At 38.5% G+C, this 19,354-nt stretch overlaps 1 protein-coding gene across 50 annotated transcripts in view; it reads right to left on the bottom strand.

Moving 5' to 3' along the window:
• The window catches only part of HUWE1 (HECT, UBA and WWE domain containing E3 ubiquitin protein ligase 1), a 157,330-nt gene that overhangs the window by 107,065 nt on the left and 30,911 nt on the right, over positions 1-19,354 (bottom strand). For all 50 annotated transcript variants that reach the window (XM_086388593.1, XM_086388614.1, XM_086388602.1 and 47 more), the window contains 4 exons: positions 12,295-12,361; positions 5,786-5,884; positions 4,906-5,112; positions 3,145-3,297 (listed from right to left, as the gene is read on the bottom strand). In XM_086388593.1, the coding sequence (XP_086244719.1) occupies positions 3,145-3,297; positions 4,906-5,112; positions 5,786-5,884; positions 12,295-12,339 (504 nt within the window). In that variant the 5' untranslated portion in view covers positions 12,340-12,361. The remainder of the gene's footprint in view (positions 1-3,144; positions 3,298-4,905; positions 5,113-5,785; positions 5,885-12,294; positions 12,362-19,354) is intronic.

The following is a 19,354-nucleotide window of genomic DNA, read 5'->3' as shown; positions in this document are numbered from 1 at the left end:
CCACTCCATTTCTTCTGAGGGATTCCTGCCCGCAGTATTACATATAATGGTCATCTGAGTTAAATTCACCCATTCCAGTCGATTTAGTTCGCTGATTCCTAGAATGTCGACGTTCACTCTTGCCATCTCCTGTTTGACCACTTCCAATTTGCCTTGATTCATGGACCTGACATTCCAGGTTCCTATGCAATACTGCTCTTTACAGCATCGGACCTTGCTTCTATCACCAGTCACATCCACAACTGGGTATTGTTTTTGCTTTGGCTCCATCCCTTCATTCTCTCTGGAGTTATTTCTCCACTGATCTCCAGTAGCATATTGGGCCCCTACTGACCTGGGGAGTTCCTCTTTCAGTATCCTATCATTTTGCCTTTTCATACTGTTCATGGGGTTCTCAAGGCAAGAATACTGAAGTGGTTTGCCATTCCCTTCTCCAGTGGACCACATTCTGTCAGCTAATTCCTTTTAGCTTTATAAAAAAAGGCTAATACCCAATAGGAAAAGTACTTCCTCATTCCATTTTCAATATTTTCTTCATGATTCCCCAGACTTCCATTGAAAAAATAAGAATTTGCTGAAAACTGTGAGGATAAGGGATATATAGACACTTGATGGTACTTAAGGGTAACAGGTAAGTCAAACCAACGATCTGAATTTGCAAGACAGAATAAGCTTGAAAAGCTATGCTGCTGCTACTGCTGCTAAGTCGCATCAGTCGTATCCGACTTTGTGCGACCCCACAGACGGCAGCCCATCAGGCTCCACCGTCCCTGAGATTCTCCTGGCAAGAACACTGGAGCAGGTTGCCATTTCCTTCTCCAATGCATGAAAGTGAAAAGTGAAAATGAAGTTGCTCAGTCATATCTGATTCCTAGCGACCCCATGGACTGCAGCCTACCAGGCTCCTCCGTCCATGGGATCCTTCAGGTAAGAGCTATACATCTTCACAATTACTTTCCTTCTGTTTCTTCTGTTGTCACAACCACCTGTTTTAGAATAGTTCTATTACTGTCATCCACAAATCTTCCTATATTTTGTGATCTAATAAGACTCAAGCACCAACAACAAGAAAGTTGTAGTAATCTGGGATTCTTAAAAGACCATGTCAAGCCAAACTTGATTCATGAAAGTCTGTGATGTTGTGACATTTCTGAGATGTTATCATTATTAAATATAAAGAAACATTTCTCACAAAATTATGTAAAGTTAATATGGGAAAACACTGGATGCTAGTACATTAAGTAAATAAAGCAGGATATAAAGTTACATATATGCATTCAGATATGTAACGAAATATGCCTGAAGACTAAGAAAATGTACCAAAATGATGAGCAGATACATACATCATTATAAATTTTCTTCTGTATATTTCCAAAATGTTAAAATACTGAGCACATAATTTTATTATGAAAAAAATATATGCCACCAAGATAAATCTATGGAATGTTTAAGATTACAGGGTACTTATCAGTACTACTCACAATAACTAGTTCTTTGTCCTTTTAATTATGCATATATATCACTTTCTCAACTACTATGTGAGCTTTCGTTTTTTTTTAAAAAGAACAAGCTTTACACTAGATCCAGCACAGGATTAGTCATATACTTCTTGAATGTTATCAAGTGGAAGATGTGGATGTGGATTCAAGGAGCCAGGTTCAGGCTGACACCCAGGTTTGGGATAAAAACCATAATCAACACTGGAAAGAGCAGATACCACATCTCACACTTTATCAGAGGCTAAAAGTTCATAGGCTTTTCCTAAAAGTAATGTAACTTCTGAATCTCACTGTCCTCACCTACCAGAGTCTCCATGAGATCCTGGCAATTAAGGACACATAGCATATTTGATACTACCTCACTAGATAGGATTTGCTAAAGAATGGGTATGTATTCAGACATCAGGGGAAAAGGTCTTGATGCCTTTGGGATGGAACTATAAGAATCTGGTAAGATTCCGTACCTTTGCCCAATAGGATAGACTAGACCAATGTTTTCAAAGAATAATCCTTCGACCAGTAGCCTCACCTGGAAACTTGTTAGCAATGCACATTACCAGGCCCTAACCTATTCTTTAATAAATCAATTCTTTCTCATGTATGGCCAAGTCTAAGAACCAGTGTCCCAGACCATCACAAAAACCAAACCAACTGGCTTTTAACAGATTCAAGACTTCTTGGAGTACTTCTGCTACATTTTTAGTTCAGTAATATCTGTGCATATTAACAACTGGCTCACATCAACTGAGTTAACTGAGTCACCAAAAAACTTCAATGAGAAATGGTTAAAAAAATCTCATATTTGCAAATCCAAAATATGCTCAAATTTTAAGGGATGCTACATCTAGATGAATAACTGGTGATTTTTTTTTATAGTTTCCTATATATCCTAGAATTTTTATGTGTTATATTTATAATCATGCAAAAATGATTTTTAAGTAACCACACTTAAAATTAGCCTGAAACTCGAGTTTTATGACTTGTGAGGTAACTATTTCTATTCTGCTTTTATTAATAAAAAGTTAGCCCTATCAATTTTCTTCGAAGAAACCTTTCTAGCAATGGTTCTCTCTCTCAAATCTTAGTTACGTACTATCAATTTGTCTCTAGGAATAGTAGACAACAGTTTGACTAAGCTGAACTTTTAACATGAGCGTTTTTTTGGCTTCAATAACAATTACTACCACCACATGATAGCACTAAGAACCCTACATTTTATTTTATTCTGAAAATACTCTTAAGGTAGATATAACTAAATTCTCAGATGAAAAAACTGCTATCAGAACTAATAAGGTACATAGTCCAGGACTCAAAATCCAGATTTTTGCAGCCAGTATGTCCTTCCAGGTAAAATCTGATTCTAAACTGTCTTTCCATAAGGTAAGTGGCATTTTTGAATAAAGAGAGATTCTCGTTTTGAACAGAGATCCATGAAATTCCTCAAAATTACTTCATAAAATTGAGAATACTTCCTAGGATTTTGGGGGGAACTTAGCTTCTAAATGGTCCCCAATAGTCCTACTCAATTAGGCCAGTAAAGTTAACTTAGGGATTCCTATTCATTTTGACACTGCAAGAAACACCTGTGAAAAGGAATAATAGGGTCCAAATTTTGTGCTCTTTTGACTCTTCACCCATGACTCACCTCTGCCAAATGCTGCAGCCGGGTTAGCAGTGGGGTTCTCTTGTCAGATCCAAGACGTGTGATATAATTTGATCTTTTGCTAAACACATACAGAAGGTTGAGGACTGCCAGCACCACTTGCATATCAGAAGAAGCCAATAAAGTTGTCAAGTGCTACAGGGGACAAAAAGGTGACTTTGAAAACTTGAAATGCCAACAGAGTAATAGATTTATCAATAATTACAAAGCTATCAAGAAGTTTAACAATATAAAAAGATGTGTAAATATTTGAGCACCTATAATATGCAATCTATGGAGAAGGTGATGGCACCCCACTCCAATACTCTTGCCTGGAAAATCCCATGGACGGAGAAGCCTGGTAGGCTGCAGTCCATGGGGTCGCTAAGAGTCGGACACGACTCAGTGACTTCACTTTCACTTTTCACTTTCATGCATTGGAGAAGGAAATGGCAACCCACTCCAGTATTCTTGCCTGGAGAATCCCAGGGACAGTGGAGCCTGGTGGGCTGCTGTCTATGGGGTCGCACAGAGTCGGACATGACTGAAGTGACTTAGCAGTAGCAGCAACATGCAATCTTATGCTCAAGAAGCTTACAATCTGGCAGCATGAAAGTCCAATTTAAGTTTAAAAAATGTAAACAGTAGTTCAAAATTACATAGGCATCTCCACAGCAAGAAACCAATGACAAGAGACAAATGTGGTATTTTAATACAGCAGAACTCAAAACATTAACTCTCCAACTAGACTAAAAGTAGAGTAAGATAATTTTTGCTCCTTTTGTATCCTTTACAACAAAAATTGGAATTAGATAAAATATAGGGTTCTTTATATAGAAACTAAAAATAACAACAGTCGGTGGTACTTAAAACTGTTACAGTGTATTTAACAATAACCCGAGTAACTATTTTTGCTTTTTAATACAATAAAAATTCGCCAATATACTGAAACATTTGGTTAGTGTTAAAGTCAGTATGTAATTTAGCTGGAAATGAACCAAAGTATTTCTGACTGCTGATTATCCAGAAAGCTATGGATTTCCTTTTGCAACTTATTTATTTTACCTTCAACAGATTGCTCAGGTGCTATCTTTAGTTCAGTTCATTTCTCTTCTTACACCATTTACTTTCTACCTGTTTGTTCTGATTCTGGTTCTTTAATGAAGACAGGAAAAGTAACACAACAAACAACAGGGCACTAAATCAATAGTGATAAAAACTCTGAAGGTAGGCTAAAAGAAGAGAACTGCTTCTTATACTGATTCCTGACGAATTCAAAAGTTCACTACTTCCCATGCCCACTATACTCTTCTAAGAATACATAGCATGCTTTTAGCATACATTTTGGGGAGAGGGGAGAAGAGACTGAAAAGCAGCACACTAAAGCTTAGAAGAGCACCAAGTCCAGTGATGTGTCAAGGTAATCAAATTATGTCATATTAAAGTAATCTGGGGCTGCTCTGATAACTTGGGACAAAAATCAATTCCTGAAAATTCCCAAGAATACTTCAATACATGTTTTACATTCTTATTAATTTCTTTAATCTTAAAAGATGAGGTGAATGTGACAGTAAAGAACCTTCTCATCAACACTGTGAAGGGTTTCTTTAGCCAAGAAACATCTTACCATTGTCTTTGATGTTGAAAACCCCAGAACTTTATAAAGAAAAGGAAAGAATCATCAGAAAGAAATAACAATTTCACTATTATGGACATGAAGAATTCTAGTAAAGAACAGACTATATAGGCTTAAACCTCTCCTACCTCTATGGAACTATACAGATGCCGGGAAAAGCTGTACTCAATGAGTAAGGCTGTGAAGTTCAACACAGCCAAGAGAAGCATTTTCAGTTGTTCTTTTTCCGGCCTATCACACACGAGCATCCATGACATGTTCTCCACTGTCTGTCCAGCATCTGCCAGAATCCCATCGAAGCGGTCCAACAGATCCACCCAGTGATATAACTCGCACTGGAGAAGGGAAGAGAAAGAATATATAAGAATAAGGTAAAAGTACTGTGTGGGTACTTTGCAGCTGAGCTTTGCTACAATAGATTGCTGAGCATGATACGTAGACAGGTTCACCTCCCACCTTTGCTTCTCTTCAATCCCCCACTAATACAGAAACCAATGAGAAAAATCATACTCTGAGCCACATGGACCTGAGCTCATTGTTTTATCCATCAAAACATACATGTTCTAACACCAGGAGACACCACAAAATCTCTGTAGCTAGGTCTTCAGAGAGACAATTCTGGGTATACTCTGAGGTCTAAAAACACAAGGACTTTCTCTGCTAAAATCCATTTTATCTGAAGTGCTTCTTTTTAGAGTTATCGAAAGAAGAGTCTTCTAAACTAAAAGTAAAAATCCTGAGACTATCTCAAACTCACATTGTCAGTTAAACTAAAGGAATTTTGTGGTTGAGATTTATCATCACCTGTATAAGCAATCTTCACCCTCAGTGAGCAAAATTTTCCCTTTACATTTCTTTCAAAATTTCCTTGGTAACCATTCACAGGCTAAAATTACCAGTCTAGAGATGTTCAAGACATACACACACACACACTAGATGCTTATTAAGCAACTGCTGAATGAGGTCACCTCATTGTGGTTTCTCTTTTGGGAGCATGGGTTTACATACCTTTCCAATGTTCCATGTTTTGATCTGCTGCAGTTCCAAAAGAAGTTGCTCATCATTACAAACTTTGAGTTTGTCTATTAAGGCTCTGCAGTCTGCAGGCTGAGAAAAACAAACAGATATTCACATAAGGGTGTTTTGGGGCTATGAGGGAGACACATTGACAAAAAACAGGGGAAAAAAAACACCCTTATGTCAACACACACAACAATTTAACTTTTGATAGAACACACTTATATATGGCAAAACCAATACAATATTATAAAGTTAAAAAGTAAAAAAAGAAAAAAAAGAAAAAAGAAAAGAAAAAAAATGGAAAATTTCCAGACAATCATTTGAGATTAATATGGAAATCTTATAATAATACAAGCCATCAGTGTTATTTTTTTAAACCTGGATGAATTTGTAGACAAACTACTTGGAAGGGTACAAACAACAGAAATAAAGGAAACAAGCTAAATATCAATAAAAACAAAAGGAAGGAGTCTGTATCATGGTCTGAAAGTTAACCAAAATGACTAGAAATGAGAAACACTGAGGAGTCATAGTGAATTCACAAAGTGAAGATTAGCATTGACTATATTTTTCGCAATATTAAGCCATCCCATTATAGGAGACAGACCTTTTGAATTGAATAAAACTAGGACTCCATTCTTACTTGTGGTTCCCATTTCCATATATTCCTGCTCTCCTTTTACTGATATAAGGGCCTGTCAGGTACCTTGTCAGGTAACAAGGTGTGGATTCAGGGTTCAAAGTAAGTTTTCAAAAGTGGGATGGCAGGGGGCAGGGGGAGACAGGGAAGGGATAGGGACTGGGACAGAGAAGCTTTTATTAATTGAAGGCAACTGGCAGTGATCATGCTTGCTATTTAACTCTGTAAAACAGTATGGTATGTTGTGAATGGGCCTAGATTTGGAACCAAACAAATCTGGGTTCAGTTTTTAGCTCGATGTTTACTAAGCTGTTTGATCATAGGCAAATCCAACCTCTTAGCCACAGTTTTCTCATCAGGAAAAAAGACCTTTTAAGAACTACCTTGGAAATGTGAAGCTCAAGTGTTTGCACACACATAAAGCACTTATCTCACATAACAGGAGCGTAAATATTGAGAGACAGCATACTGTTACAAAGAACATCAGGCAGTTCAGTCCCTTTGTCGTGTCCAATTCTTTGCGACCCCATGGACTGAAGCACACCAGGTTTCCCTGTCCTTCAACAACTCCAGGAGCTTGATCAAATTCATGTCCATCGAGTCGGTGATGCCATTCAACCATCTCATCCTCTGTCGTCCCCTTCTCCTCCTGCCTTTAATCTTTCCCAGCATCAGGGTCTTTTCTAATGATTCAGCTCTTTGCATTAGGTGACCAAAGTATTGGAGTTGCAGTTCCAATGAATATTCAGGACTGATTTCCTTTAGGATTGACTGGTTTGATCTCCTTGCAGTTCAAGGGACTCTCAAGAGTCTTCTACAACACCACAGTTCAAAAGCATCAATTTTTCAGCACTCAGCTTTCTTTATAGATCTCTTGACTTCTCACTTTTGCATTCCAATCCCCTATAATGAAAAGGACATCTTTTGGGGGTGTTAGTTCTACAAGGTCTTATAGGTCTTCGTATAACGTTCAACTTCAGCTTCTTCAGAATTCCTGCTTGCAGCATAGACTTGGATTACTGTGATATTGAATGGTTTGCCTTGGAAACGAACAGAGATCATTCTGTCATCTTTCAGATTGCACCTAAGTACTGCATTTCAGACTCTCTTGTTGACTTTGAGGGCTACTCCATTTCTTCTAAGCAGTAGATATAATAGTCATCTGAATTAAATTCACCCAATCCAGTCCATTTTAGTTCACTGATTCCTACAATATTGATATTCCCTCTTGCCATCTCCTGTTTGACCACTTCCAATTTACCTTGATTCATGGACCTAACATTCCAGATTCCTACGCTATACTGTTCTTTATAACATCGGACTTTACTTCCATCACCAGTCACATCAACAATTTGGCATTGTTTTTGCTTTGGCGCTGTCTCTTCATTCTTTCTGGAGTTATTTCTCCACTCTTCTCCAGTAGCATATTGGGCACCTACCAACTCGGGGAGTTCATCTTTCAGTGTCATTTCCTTTTGTTTTTCATGGGGTTCTCACTGCAAGAATACTGAAGTGGTTTGCCATTCCCTTCTCCAGTGGACCACGTTTTATCAGAACTCTCCACTGTGACCTGTCCATCTTGTGTGACCATGGGCTTTAGAATTAAGGTAGCTGGTAAGCCACATCTCTGACTCTCTGTATCCTCTTTCACAAAATAAACTAACACAACCTATTTATCTAGCAATGTTGTGAGATTTAAACTAGGGGCATTTTCAGCAGCCAAAACTGAACATGGAACAATAGGGGCTCAAGGGCAAATTTTTTTTTTAAAGCTAAGTCTGATATCTTTCCTCTCTCTAAAGTGAGCATTAAGAACTATCTCAAATTTCTGTGAAAATTTAAGGCATTAAAAATTCTTGGCACAAAATCCTTCCACAAACCAGACGTGCACCTTTTCTTTCTTTAAGTCATACAGGTTGAGGGAGAGGTATGAAGCAGTAGAAACAGGTAACATAGGAGTGTGAACTACCTGCTCATGCAGTTCACTTGTGCCTTTTGGATCTACTTGAGCCTACTATCAATACCACTTCAATTTCTAATGGCCAAACTCTACCCCCTAGGTCTTAAGCTGTTATTCTCCTATTGGGGCTTGCCAGAGGCATCACATAGTGCCTTCGGCTGACACCAAGGTAGACACCTGGATCTACTAGACCATAATGTCCATGGAGTAGGGCAGTTTACATCAGAGCTTGAACCTTTTTCAGTCTTTTCTAGATCCAAACATTACTGTCACCCTGGAAGTTATCCAGTATATGGATCAAAATAGCATGCGTAAACATGACATATGCTGCCTCCAAAATCTAAAGAGTCATTGCACACACTGTTCCTCTACCTTCATGGTGTGTGGTACAAGGTGTGGAAATATGTCTCTCACTTGAGAAGGAAATCTTGACATTTCCCAGACTTCTGGTAGGCACTCAACATTCAAAGGGCACTCTCTGGCACATGTATGTCTAAGGCATCTTAAGTGCTTGTGTTTTCTGGTCACAAGCCCCAGTTAGCATCGGTTCAGTTCAGTCCCTTAGTTGTGTTCGACTGTCTGTAACCCCATGGACTGCGGCATGCCAGGCTTCCCTGTCCATTACAAACTTCTGGAGCTTACTCAAACTCATAGTCATAGAGTCGGTGTTGCCATCCAACCATATCATCCTCTGTCATCCCCTTCTTCTCCTGTCTTCAATCTTTCCCAGCATCAGAATCTTTATTCTAATGAGTCAGCCCTTGGCATCAGGTGGCCAAAGTATTGGAGCTTCAGCTTCAGTCCTTCCAATGAATATTCAGGACTGATTTCCTTTAGGATTGACTGGGTTGATCTCCTTGCAGTCCAAGGGACTCTCAAGAGCCTTCTCCAACACCACAGTTCAAAAGTATCAATTCTTCAGCACTCAGTTTTTTTTATGGTCCAACTCTCACATCTATACATGACTACTGGAAAAACCACAGCTTTGACTAGACAGACCTGTGTCTGCAAAGGAATGTTTCTGCATTTTTAATATGCTGTCTAAGTTTGTCATAGTTTTTTTCCCAAGGAGTAAGTATCTTTTAATTTCATGGCTGCAGTCACCATCTGGAGTGATTTTAGAGCCCAAGAAAATAAAGTCTGTCACTGTTTCCATTGTTTCTCCATCTATTTGCAATGAAGTGATGGGACTGGATCTTCATTTTTTGAATGTTGAGTTTTAAGCCAGCTTTTTCACTCTCCTCTATCACCTTCATCAAAGGTTCTTTAGCTCCTCTTCACTTTCTGCCATAAGGGTGATGTCATCTGCATACGTGAGGTTACTGATATTTCTCCCGGCAATCTTGATTCCAAGCTTGTGTTTCATTCAGCCTGGAATTTCACATGATGTACTCTGCATATAAGTTAAATAAGCAGGGTGACAATATACAGCCTTGATGCAGTCCTTTCCCGATTTGGAACCAGTCTGTTGTTCCATCTCTGGTTCTAACTGGTGCTTCTTAGCCTGCATACAGATTTCTCAGGAGGCAGGTAAGGTGGTCTGGTATTCCTATCTCTTTAAGAATTTTCCACAGTTTGTTGTGATCCACACAGTCCAAGGCTCTGGCATAGTCAATAAAGCAGTAGTTGTTTTTCTGGAATTCATTGCTTTTTCTACGATCCAATGGATATTGGCAATTTGATCTCTGGTTCCTCTGCCTTCTCTAATTCCAGCTTGAACATCTGGATGTTCTTGGTTCACGTATTGTTGAAGCCTAGCTTGGAGAATTTTGAGTATTACTTTGCTAGTGTGTGAAATGAATGCAATTGTGTGGTAGTTTGAACATTCCTTGGCATTGCCTTTCTTTGGGACTGGAATGAAATCTGCCCTTTTCCAGTCCTGTGGCCACTGCTGAGTTTTCCAAATTTGCTGGCATATTGAGTGTAGCACTTTTTTAGGACAGCATCATCTTTTAGGATTTGAATTTATTATGCCAGTTAGCATAATAGCATCAATTTAACATACCAGAACAATGCTGTTTTATCAGGAGTATCAAGATCCCTATGGACCTTGGAGTTTACTAAATGCACCAGGGACAAAAGTAAATCTTTACCATCTTGTCCCTGCTACATAAATGTAAACAGACTGAGATTTTCCTTACTTAGGGTAATGCAAAAGAAAGGTCAGTTCAATGGCTGCATACCAACTGCCACAGTATATACTGAGTTGCTCCAATAAAGATGTCAAATCTAGGGGAAAAAAATCCTTCACACAGCTACTGATACATAAAGTGATCAATAAGTGTGCAGCCACTAGAGAGAACAGTATGGGGGTTCCTCAAAAAATTAAAAACAGAACTACCATACGATCCAGCAATTCCAATTCTGGGTATTCATCTAGAGAGTGAAAACATTAACTTGAAAGGATATATGAACACCCATGTTTACTGCAACATGAACAGCCAAGATATGGAAACACCCTAAGTGTCCATTGATAGATGAATGGATAAAGAAGATGTGGTACCTATATACAATGAAATACTATTCAGCCATATAAAGAAAGAAATCTTGTCATTTGTAACAATATGCATCAACCTTGAGAGCACTGAAATACGTCAGAGAAAGACAAAATACCATCAGCTTACTTATATATATGGAATTTAAAAAACAAAAAGCAAACAGCAAAAGAAACCCAAGCTCACACATATAGAAAATAGACTGGTGGAAGAAATGTGTAGAGGGCCAAATAAATAATGGCAAATAAACACATGTTTTCCTTAAAAATAATATCTAGTATTGATCACAGTATGGGAAATTGGGCTTGCTGCCTGAAGAAAATAGGCATTTTCAGGCCTTAAAAATGTACATAGTCAATGATCTAAAAATTCCATTTCCAGTTTATCCTAAGTAACTTACTATTAGCTGTCAAGTAACATGAATCAGGAATTTGCACATAAGCATGACTCCAAGAACAAATCCATAACAAACTACTAGGTAAAAGATAAAGAAACTGAATTTGAATTTCTCTGATTATCTATAAGGTTGAATTATCATGGAAGTTTAAGGACATCATGCAAGTTTTCTTTTTGTTCTTCAGTTCTGAAAAAATTTGAGTATATAATTGTTGAAAATTCTTGATTTAAAAACATATCAAAAACCAAATGAAAAGGAAATAAATGGGTATGTAAAATATATATACTCAGTATATATGGCATTCAGTAAGAAACTGACATTTCAATGTCAAATACAAAATAAAACAGCACTAGCAGATAACTGGCATAAGGCCAGTGAATGTGAAAATATATGTATTAAGGCATGCAATTAGAACAGTGAAATACATTTTCTCCACCTATTAACAAAATTTTAAAAGATAACCTGCAATGCTGGAGAAGATGTGGGAAGACAACACTTCTTCTCAAACTCATTAGTGTAAAAATGAAGGAAAGGGCAGGAGAACTGCCCATGTAATAATCTTTTAAGGACTGGAACAAATATCAGTAGTGATACCCATGGCTGATACCTGCCAGGTAGTTCCAGTTTTTAAAAAACCAAGTGGCCTATATTTAGAAAATGAACTGATTAATTATGTGCCCAATACTTTGCTGAAAACCTGTTTCACATCAAGTAGTGAGGAATTATCAAAGCTATTTTATAGCTGTGGAAACCAGGCAAGTTAATAAACTCTCAGACACAAAAATCTAGTAAAATTCAAACCCACGTCTAATTCCAAAGCTTGTGCTCCTTGAACTACAGCATAAGAATTCTACATGAATGTCAACAATGTTTCAATACAAGTTGCTATTTTACTACATTGTATATATGTAAGTGATGATATGTTTGGAAGATCAGTATGAGTGAACTGACTGCAAAGAATTTTTTTCCGAAATGAAAAAAAACAGGCAAACTTTGGATACTTACAGCCTCAGTAGGAGTCTTTTTCAGTTTAGTCCTGTCTACTTTCATGTTTCCAATTTTGTTTTATGATCTGAAAAGAAAATTTCCCCAAAAGTGAGAACTTAACGTTGCAAACTTGAGCTCTACATGCATGGACTCAGAAAATACAGAATAAACAGAACACAAAATTTTTAAAGTAAAAGAGAATCATGATGCAAACCAACTCAGAGGCATAGGTATGAGGTAGGGAGGGATAAAGAATCTCTCCAGATAAAGCTGGCCCATATCCATGTACAAGCTGGCCCACCAGCTTGTAATCAATCTAAGGTAAAATTAAAATGTCCCCCACCCCTCACTCACTCTCAAACTCATACTTGAAAACAAGAGTAAAAAGTTTTCTTAAACACACCTCAGGATGGAAAAAATTCACCATATCCTGCAATTTTCTGGAAAACTTAGCAATCCCACTTCTGGGAACTTACCCAAAGAAAATCATGAAAGTGTATATAAATATTTAATCACAAGAATCCATACTGCATGACCATGTCTAACAGTGAATTGGAAAGATGCAAATATCCAGAATAGGGTTGGTTTAAAATGGAGCATTACACGGCTGTTAAAAACACTGCACAATTCTATTAACACAGTGAAATTCTATCACAGTGAAATAAGGCTATGAAACAGAATAAATAGTATAAACCCATATCTAAAGAAAACAGCTTAGAAGGGGTATGCATCAAAATGTTACCTTAATCTAACCAAATGGATTATGTATGTTTCTTTTACTTGTATTTTTTCTGTATCTTTTACTGTTTTACAGTACAGTAAAATAAAGCAAGAAAATCAAAGGATATTTTTATCAACAAATGGTACCAGATCAAGTAGATAGCTATAGGCAAAAAGATGAACTCTGACCTCAGCCTCATATTTTAATATATAAAAATTAACTCAAAATGGATCATCAGATAAGGATGTGTAGCAAAGGGAACTCCTGTGCACTATTGGTGGGAATGTAAACTGGTGCAGCCACTGTGGAAAACAGTATGGAGGTTCCTCAAAAAATTAAAAATACAATCCAGGAATTCCACTTTTGGATATTTATCCAAAGGCAATGAAAAAACTTGAAAAGATACTGTTATTATTGTTCAGTTGCTCAGTTGTGTCTGACTTTGCGACCCCATGGACTGCAGCACTCCAGGTCTCCCTGTCCCTCACCATCTCCTAAAGTTTGCCCAAGTTTATGTCCATGGCACCAGTGATGCCATCCAGCCAGCTCATCCTCTTACACCCTCTTCTCCTTCTGCCCTCAATCTTTCCCAGCATCAGGGACTTTTCCAATGATTCTGCTGTTTGCATCAGGTGATCAAAATACTGGAGCTTCAACTTGGGCTTCTCTGGTGGCTCACTCAGTAAAGAATTTACCTGCAATGTGGCAGACCTGGGTTCGATCTTTGGGTTGGGAAGATCCCCTGGAGAGGGGAATGGCTACCCACTTCAATATTCTGGCCTGGAGAATTCCATGGATAGAGGAGCCTGGCAGGCTACAGTCCATGGGGTTGCATGACTGAGCGACTTAGCAGCAGCAGCAGAGCGACTTTAACTTTTTAGCTTTAGCATCAGCCCTTCCAATGAGTATTCAGGCTTGATTTCCCTTAAGATGGACTGGTCTGACCTCCTTACTGTCCGGGAATCTTCTCCAGTACCAGGAGTCTTTCACCTCAGGAGTTTTCTCCAGCACCACAGTTCAAAGGCATCAATTCTTTGGCGCTCTGCCTTCTTTACAGTTCAGCTCTCATAACCATACATGATCACTGGGAAGACCACAGCCTGAACTATATGGACCTATGTTGGCAGAATAATGTCTCTGCTTTTCAACACACTGTCTAGGTTTGTCATAGCTTTCCTGCCAAGAAGTGACTGTCTTCTGATTTCATGATTGCAATCACCATCCACAGTGATTTTTGAGCCCAAGAAGAAGAAATCTATTACTACTTCCACCTTTCCCCCTTCTATTTGCCATCAAGTAATGGGGATGGGGATCTTCGTTTTTTTAATACTTAGTTTTAAGCCAGCTCTCTCTTCCTTCACCGTCATCAAGAGGCTCTTCCCTGTCATTAGAGTGGTATCATCCGCATATCTGAGGTTGTTGATGTTTCTCCCATCTATCTTGATCCAGCTTGTAGCTCATCCAGCCTGGCATTTTTTATGATGTGCTCAGTGTATAGGTTAAATAAACATGGTGACAGCAGATAGCCCTGTCATATTCCTTTCTCAATCCTGAACCAGTTGTTCCATATGGGGTTCTAACTGTTGCTTCTTGACCCGCATACAGGTTTCTCAGGAGACAGGTAAGATGATCTGGTATCCCCATCTCTTTAAGACCTTCCCACAGTTTGTTATGATCCACACAGTCAAAGGCTTTAGCACAGCTGATAAAACATAGGTAGATGTTTTTCTGGTATTCCCCTGCTTTATGATCCAGTGGGTAGATGCTGGATCAGAGATATATGCAACCCTATATTTACTGCAGCATTACTTTCCAATAGCTAAGACATGGAAGCAACCTAAGTGTCCACTGATGGATGAACAGTCTTATAAAAAAGATGGAAACCTTGTCATCTGTACTAACATGAATGAACCTTGAGGGCATTATGCTAAGTGAAATAAGCCAGACATAAAAGATAAATTCCGTATGATTTCATTCATTTGTGGAATCTCAAACAAACCCACAAAACCCAAAATACAAAATTTACAGATACATGGAATAGATTGGTGTCTGACAGAGGCAGGGGTTTGGGGATGGGGGAAATAGGTGAAGACAGTCAAAAGGCACAAACTTCCAGTTATAAAACAAGCCATGCAGATGTAATGTGCAGCATGACAACTACAGTTAATATTGTACTGTCTATTTGAAAGTTGCTAGGAGTATATCTTAAGGGTTCTCATCACAAGAAAAAAATTGTAACTATGCTGATAGATGCTAACTAGACTTATTGTGATCATTTCACAATATATACAAATATGGAATCATTATATTGAACATCAAACTAATGTAATGTCAAACATCAATTACATCTAAAAAAATAAAAGATCATGGACTTAAATGTAAACTTTAAAATCTACGGGGAGAGAGATTTGTAAACCACATATACTATCTAGAATATATAAAGAATTCTCAAACCCAACAATAAAAAAACCCACCACAGTCTTCCAAAACAAGAGCACTGACTAAATCTTATGCAAATAAACAACTCACAATGATTTTACTGTTTTAAAAAATGTACATGAAATCGCTGGCAAATCTTCAACTAAAGCAATTTTGACTTATTCTGTACCAGTTAAGGGTCTGGGTGGAAAACAATGGACTCTGGTGAACCAAAGTGAAAATATAATTTACTGGAAGGATAACTGATAGCTCATGCTACTGACAGGAAAGGTTAGAGATCCACATCAGAAAACAGAAGGAGCCGAGGAAGCCAGGCATCCTGGAACTACAGCCAACGACCTCCCACAGACACAGCTTAGTTGGAAGTACCTATGCTGGAAGCCCAGAAGCAGCTGCTGGCAGCGGTATGATTTCTAAATGGTCTCAGGTTATTTGCATCAGTGGCTCTAGACACAAAGTCCCAAGAATGACCATCTAATTGGTGAAGCTGAGGTCTCATGCCTATGCTCTAGCTGTCAAGGTTCTGGGAGAGCAAGTGCATTCAGCTTTTTCAGTTTTGTTCAGGTTCGAAACTTTTCATAAACAGATTCAGATAATAGGCACCAAAGTAAAAAAAAGTGAAACAAGCCAAAACAATTGATCAAGCACATGTCCTCCTAGATGCAATGTTAACCTGGCTTTTATAGTTTTTTTGCAAGAAATACCTATAGTCTAAAAAAGAAGTATCACTGCCTGTGAGACATTAATTAAGAAAATTCAAAAGTTTTTGTCGTTCCTAGTTATTCTATTAATGTGCTCATCTCACACGCTAGTAAAGTAATGCTTAAAATTTTCCAAGCCAGGCTTCAGCAATACGTGAACTGTGAACTTCCAGATGTTTAAGCTGGTTTTAGAAAAGGCAGAGGAGCCAGAGATCAAACTGCCAACATCTGCTGGATCATCGAAAAAGCAAGAGAGTTCCAGAAAAACAGCTATTTCTGCTTTATTGAATATGCCAAAGCATTGACTGTGTGGATCACAATAAACTGTGGAAAATTCTGAAAGAGATGGGAATACCAGACCACCTGACCTGTCTCTTGAGAAATCTGTATGCAGGTCAGGAAGCAACAGTTAGAACTGGACATGGAACAACAGACTTGTTCCAAATAGGAGGAGTATGCCAAGGCTGTATATTGTCACCCTGCTTATTTAACTTATATGCAGAGTACATCACGAGAAACGCTGGGCTGGAGGAAGCACAAGCTGGAAACAAGATTGCCGGGAGAAATATCAATAACCTCAGATATGCAGATGACACCACCCTTATGGCAGAAAGTGAAGAGGAACTAAAAAGCCTCTTGATGAAAGTGAAAGTGGAGAGTGAAAAAGTTGGCTTAAAACTCAACATTCAGAAAACTAAGATTATAGCATCTGGTCCTATCACTTCATGGGAAATAGATGGGGAAACAGTGTCAGACTTTATTTTTTGGGGCTCCAAAATCACTGCAGATGGTGATTGCAGCCATGAAATTAAAAGATGCTTACTCCTTGGAAGGAAAGTTATGACCAATCTAGACAGCATATTAAAAAGCAGAGACATTACTTTGCCAACGAAGGTCCGTCTAGTCAAGGCTATGGTTTTTCCAGTAGTCATGTATGGATGTGAGAGTTGGACTGTAAAGAAAGCTGAGCACAGAAGAATTGATGCCTTTGAACTGTGGTGTTGGAGACGACTCTTGAGAGTCCCTTGGACTGCAAGGAGATCCAACCAGTCCATCCTAAGGGAGATCAGTCCTGGGTGTTCAATGGAAGGACTGATATTGAAGCTGAAACTCCAGTACTTTGGCCACCTGATGCTAAGAGCTGACTCATTGAAAAGACCCTGATGCTCGGAAAGATTGATGGTAGGAGGAGAAGGGGACGACAGAGGATAAGATGATTGGATGGCATCACTGACTCTATGGACATGGGTTTGGGTAGACTCCAGGAGTTGGTGATAGACAGGGAAGCCTGGTATGCTGCGGTTCACGGGGTCATAAAGAGTCGGACATGACTGAGCGACTGAACTGAACTGAAGTGAAGCTGGTTTCACAGTGGGAAGGGAGAATACTTTTTGAGTGCTTACTACAAGCCAGACAATACTTAGGCTGGTATTTCCCAAAACATTTTACAGTATCTTGTTCACAAAGACTAGGTTCTTGGGAAACCTGAAGCCTGGCATGCTGCAGTCCATGGGGTTGCAAAGAGTTGGAAATGACTTAGCGACTGAACAACAACAAATTTCTCTTCCTTTAGGACAGTCACATGGCTGACTGACATTACTTACAGTTCCAAGAAATCCTGGATAATGGAAACTTATTAGGGCACAGAGCCATTCCCTGCTCCCCTCCCCCAGTTGGCATCTACTAGAAGTCTAATTTAAGAATCTCAAAGAATATACTTTGAGACATGCTGCACAGGGGATTCATAAAATAGTCTTTAACACAACCCTCACCATTCAAGCCAAGTTCTGTCCCCATTTATAGACAGAAAACTGAGGCTCAGAGAAATTAAATGCCTTGCCTGTTTAGTGAATGTAGGCTCCAAGATCTAAATCCAGGTCTTTCTGATTCCCAAGTCCATACTTCAATAACATGGTATTCAAATATTTGCTAGTTTCATTACAACAATAAATACCTGCACATGAAAATACCAATTTGTGACAAACTCCCCTACATTGTTGGATCCTATTGTTCAAAAAAACATTGTAAGACAGGAAGCTGGGTCACAAGGTGAAAAGCTATTATCAATCTCACTAATGATGGAACAATAACTGGAGAATGAGTTCTACCTAATGTTTAGAAATTAAACAAATGAAAACCTCATTACATAAAAAAACCTCTAACAAAAAGAAGCTAATTCTAAATAAATTCCTGGAAATGACCTATTGCTTTTCTTCAGTCAGACAAGAACTCTGTATACCAAGCAATCTCTACACATAAAAAATATTTCTTTCTAAACTTAGGTTGGAAAGATCAACTTGCAGAAATCTAATGAATTATTATGAACCACCACCATGGTAATGGTAGCAATTACCATTAAACTTAAATACTTCTATTTAATTAACTATTTTTTCACTTCTTCACCACCACCCCCCCCGTTTCACTTATCTTTGAAGTTTGAATCTTGGTTTTGTAGGTTTTATATCAAGACAAGAGTGCACAATTAAAATACACCAAGCGAAGTCATTACTACATTCTGTAGTAACCACCTTCAGTTGATCAATTTTAGAAAGACTTTCAATATTGAAATAAGCTAAAGCAGAGGACAACTGTAGTTCCAAACCTGGGTCAAGAGCAGTTGAGTGTATTGGTAGACTGGCCTTATTATTCAAAGTATGGTTGAAGGATCAGCAGCACTGAGATCACTTGGGAGTTATTAAAAATGCAAAATCTTGGGCCCCACCTAGACCTGAAGAATCGATCTGTATTTTAAGAAGATCTTCTAGTGATTCATATATGAAGTTGAGAAGCACCAGATCATAACACAGGCTCCAAATCAGGAAACCCAGATTAGAATCCCTGCTATATTATGTACTGTATGAGCATATGGACAAATCGTGTGATGTGCACTTCTGTTTCCTCACCTGTGAAATATGGATAACCAATCTCCCTACTTCCGTACTCACTTTCATCCAATCCATTCTCCAGAGAACAGCAAAAGTAATCTTCTTGAAACATAAATCAGCTCAAGTTACCTTCCTTGTTTAAAACCTTACAAAAGTTTTCCTAGAATTATTTCCAAATTCTAACCATGACCCAAAGAGCCCTGGCATAATTTGGCTCCTGGAACTCTCTCCAATCGCCTCTCTACACATATCAGTCTTTCTGTTTAGTTTCTGGACTATTCTGAATTCTTTCTGGCCTCTAGACCTTTACAGGTGCTATTGCTACTGCAGTG

Source organism: Bos grunniens, chromosome X (genome assembly GCF_055505025.1).
Source record: "Bos grunniens cultivar Pamir isolate PY7600 chromosome X, Bosgru_T2T1.0, whole genome shotgun sequence".
NCBI classification, from domain to species: Eukaryota; Metazoa; Chordata; class Mammalia; order Artiodactyla; family Bovidae; genus Bos; species Bos grunniens.
The sequence above is the reverse complement of the archived record's forward strand: the minus strand, read 5'-3'. Positions and strand labels throughout refer to the sequence as shown.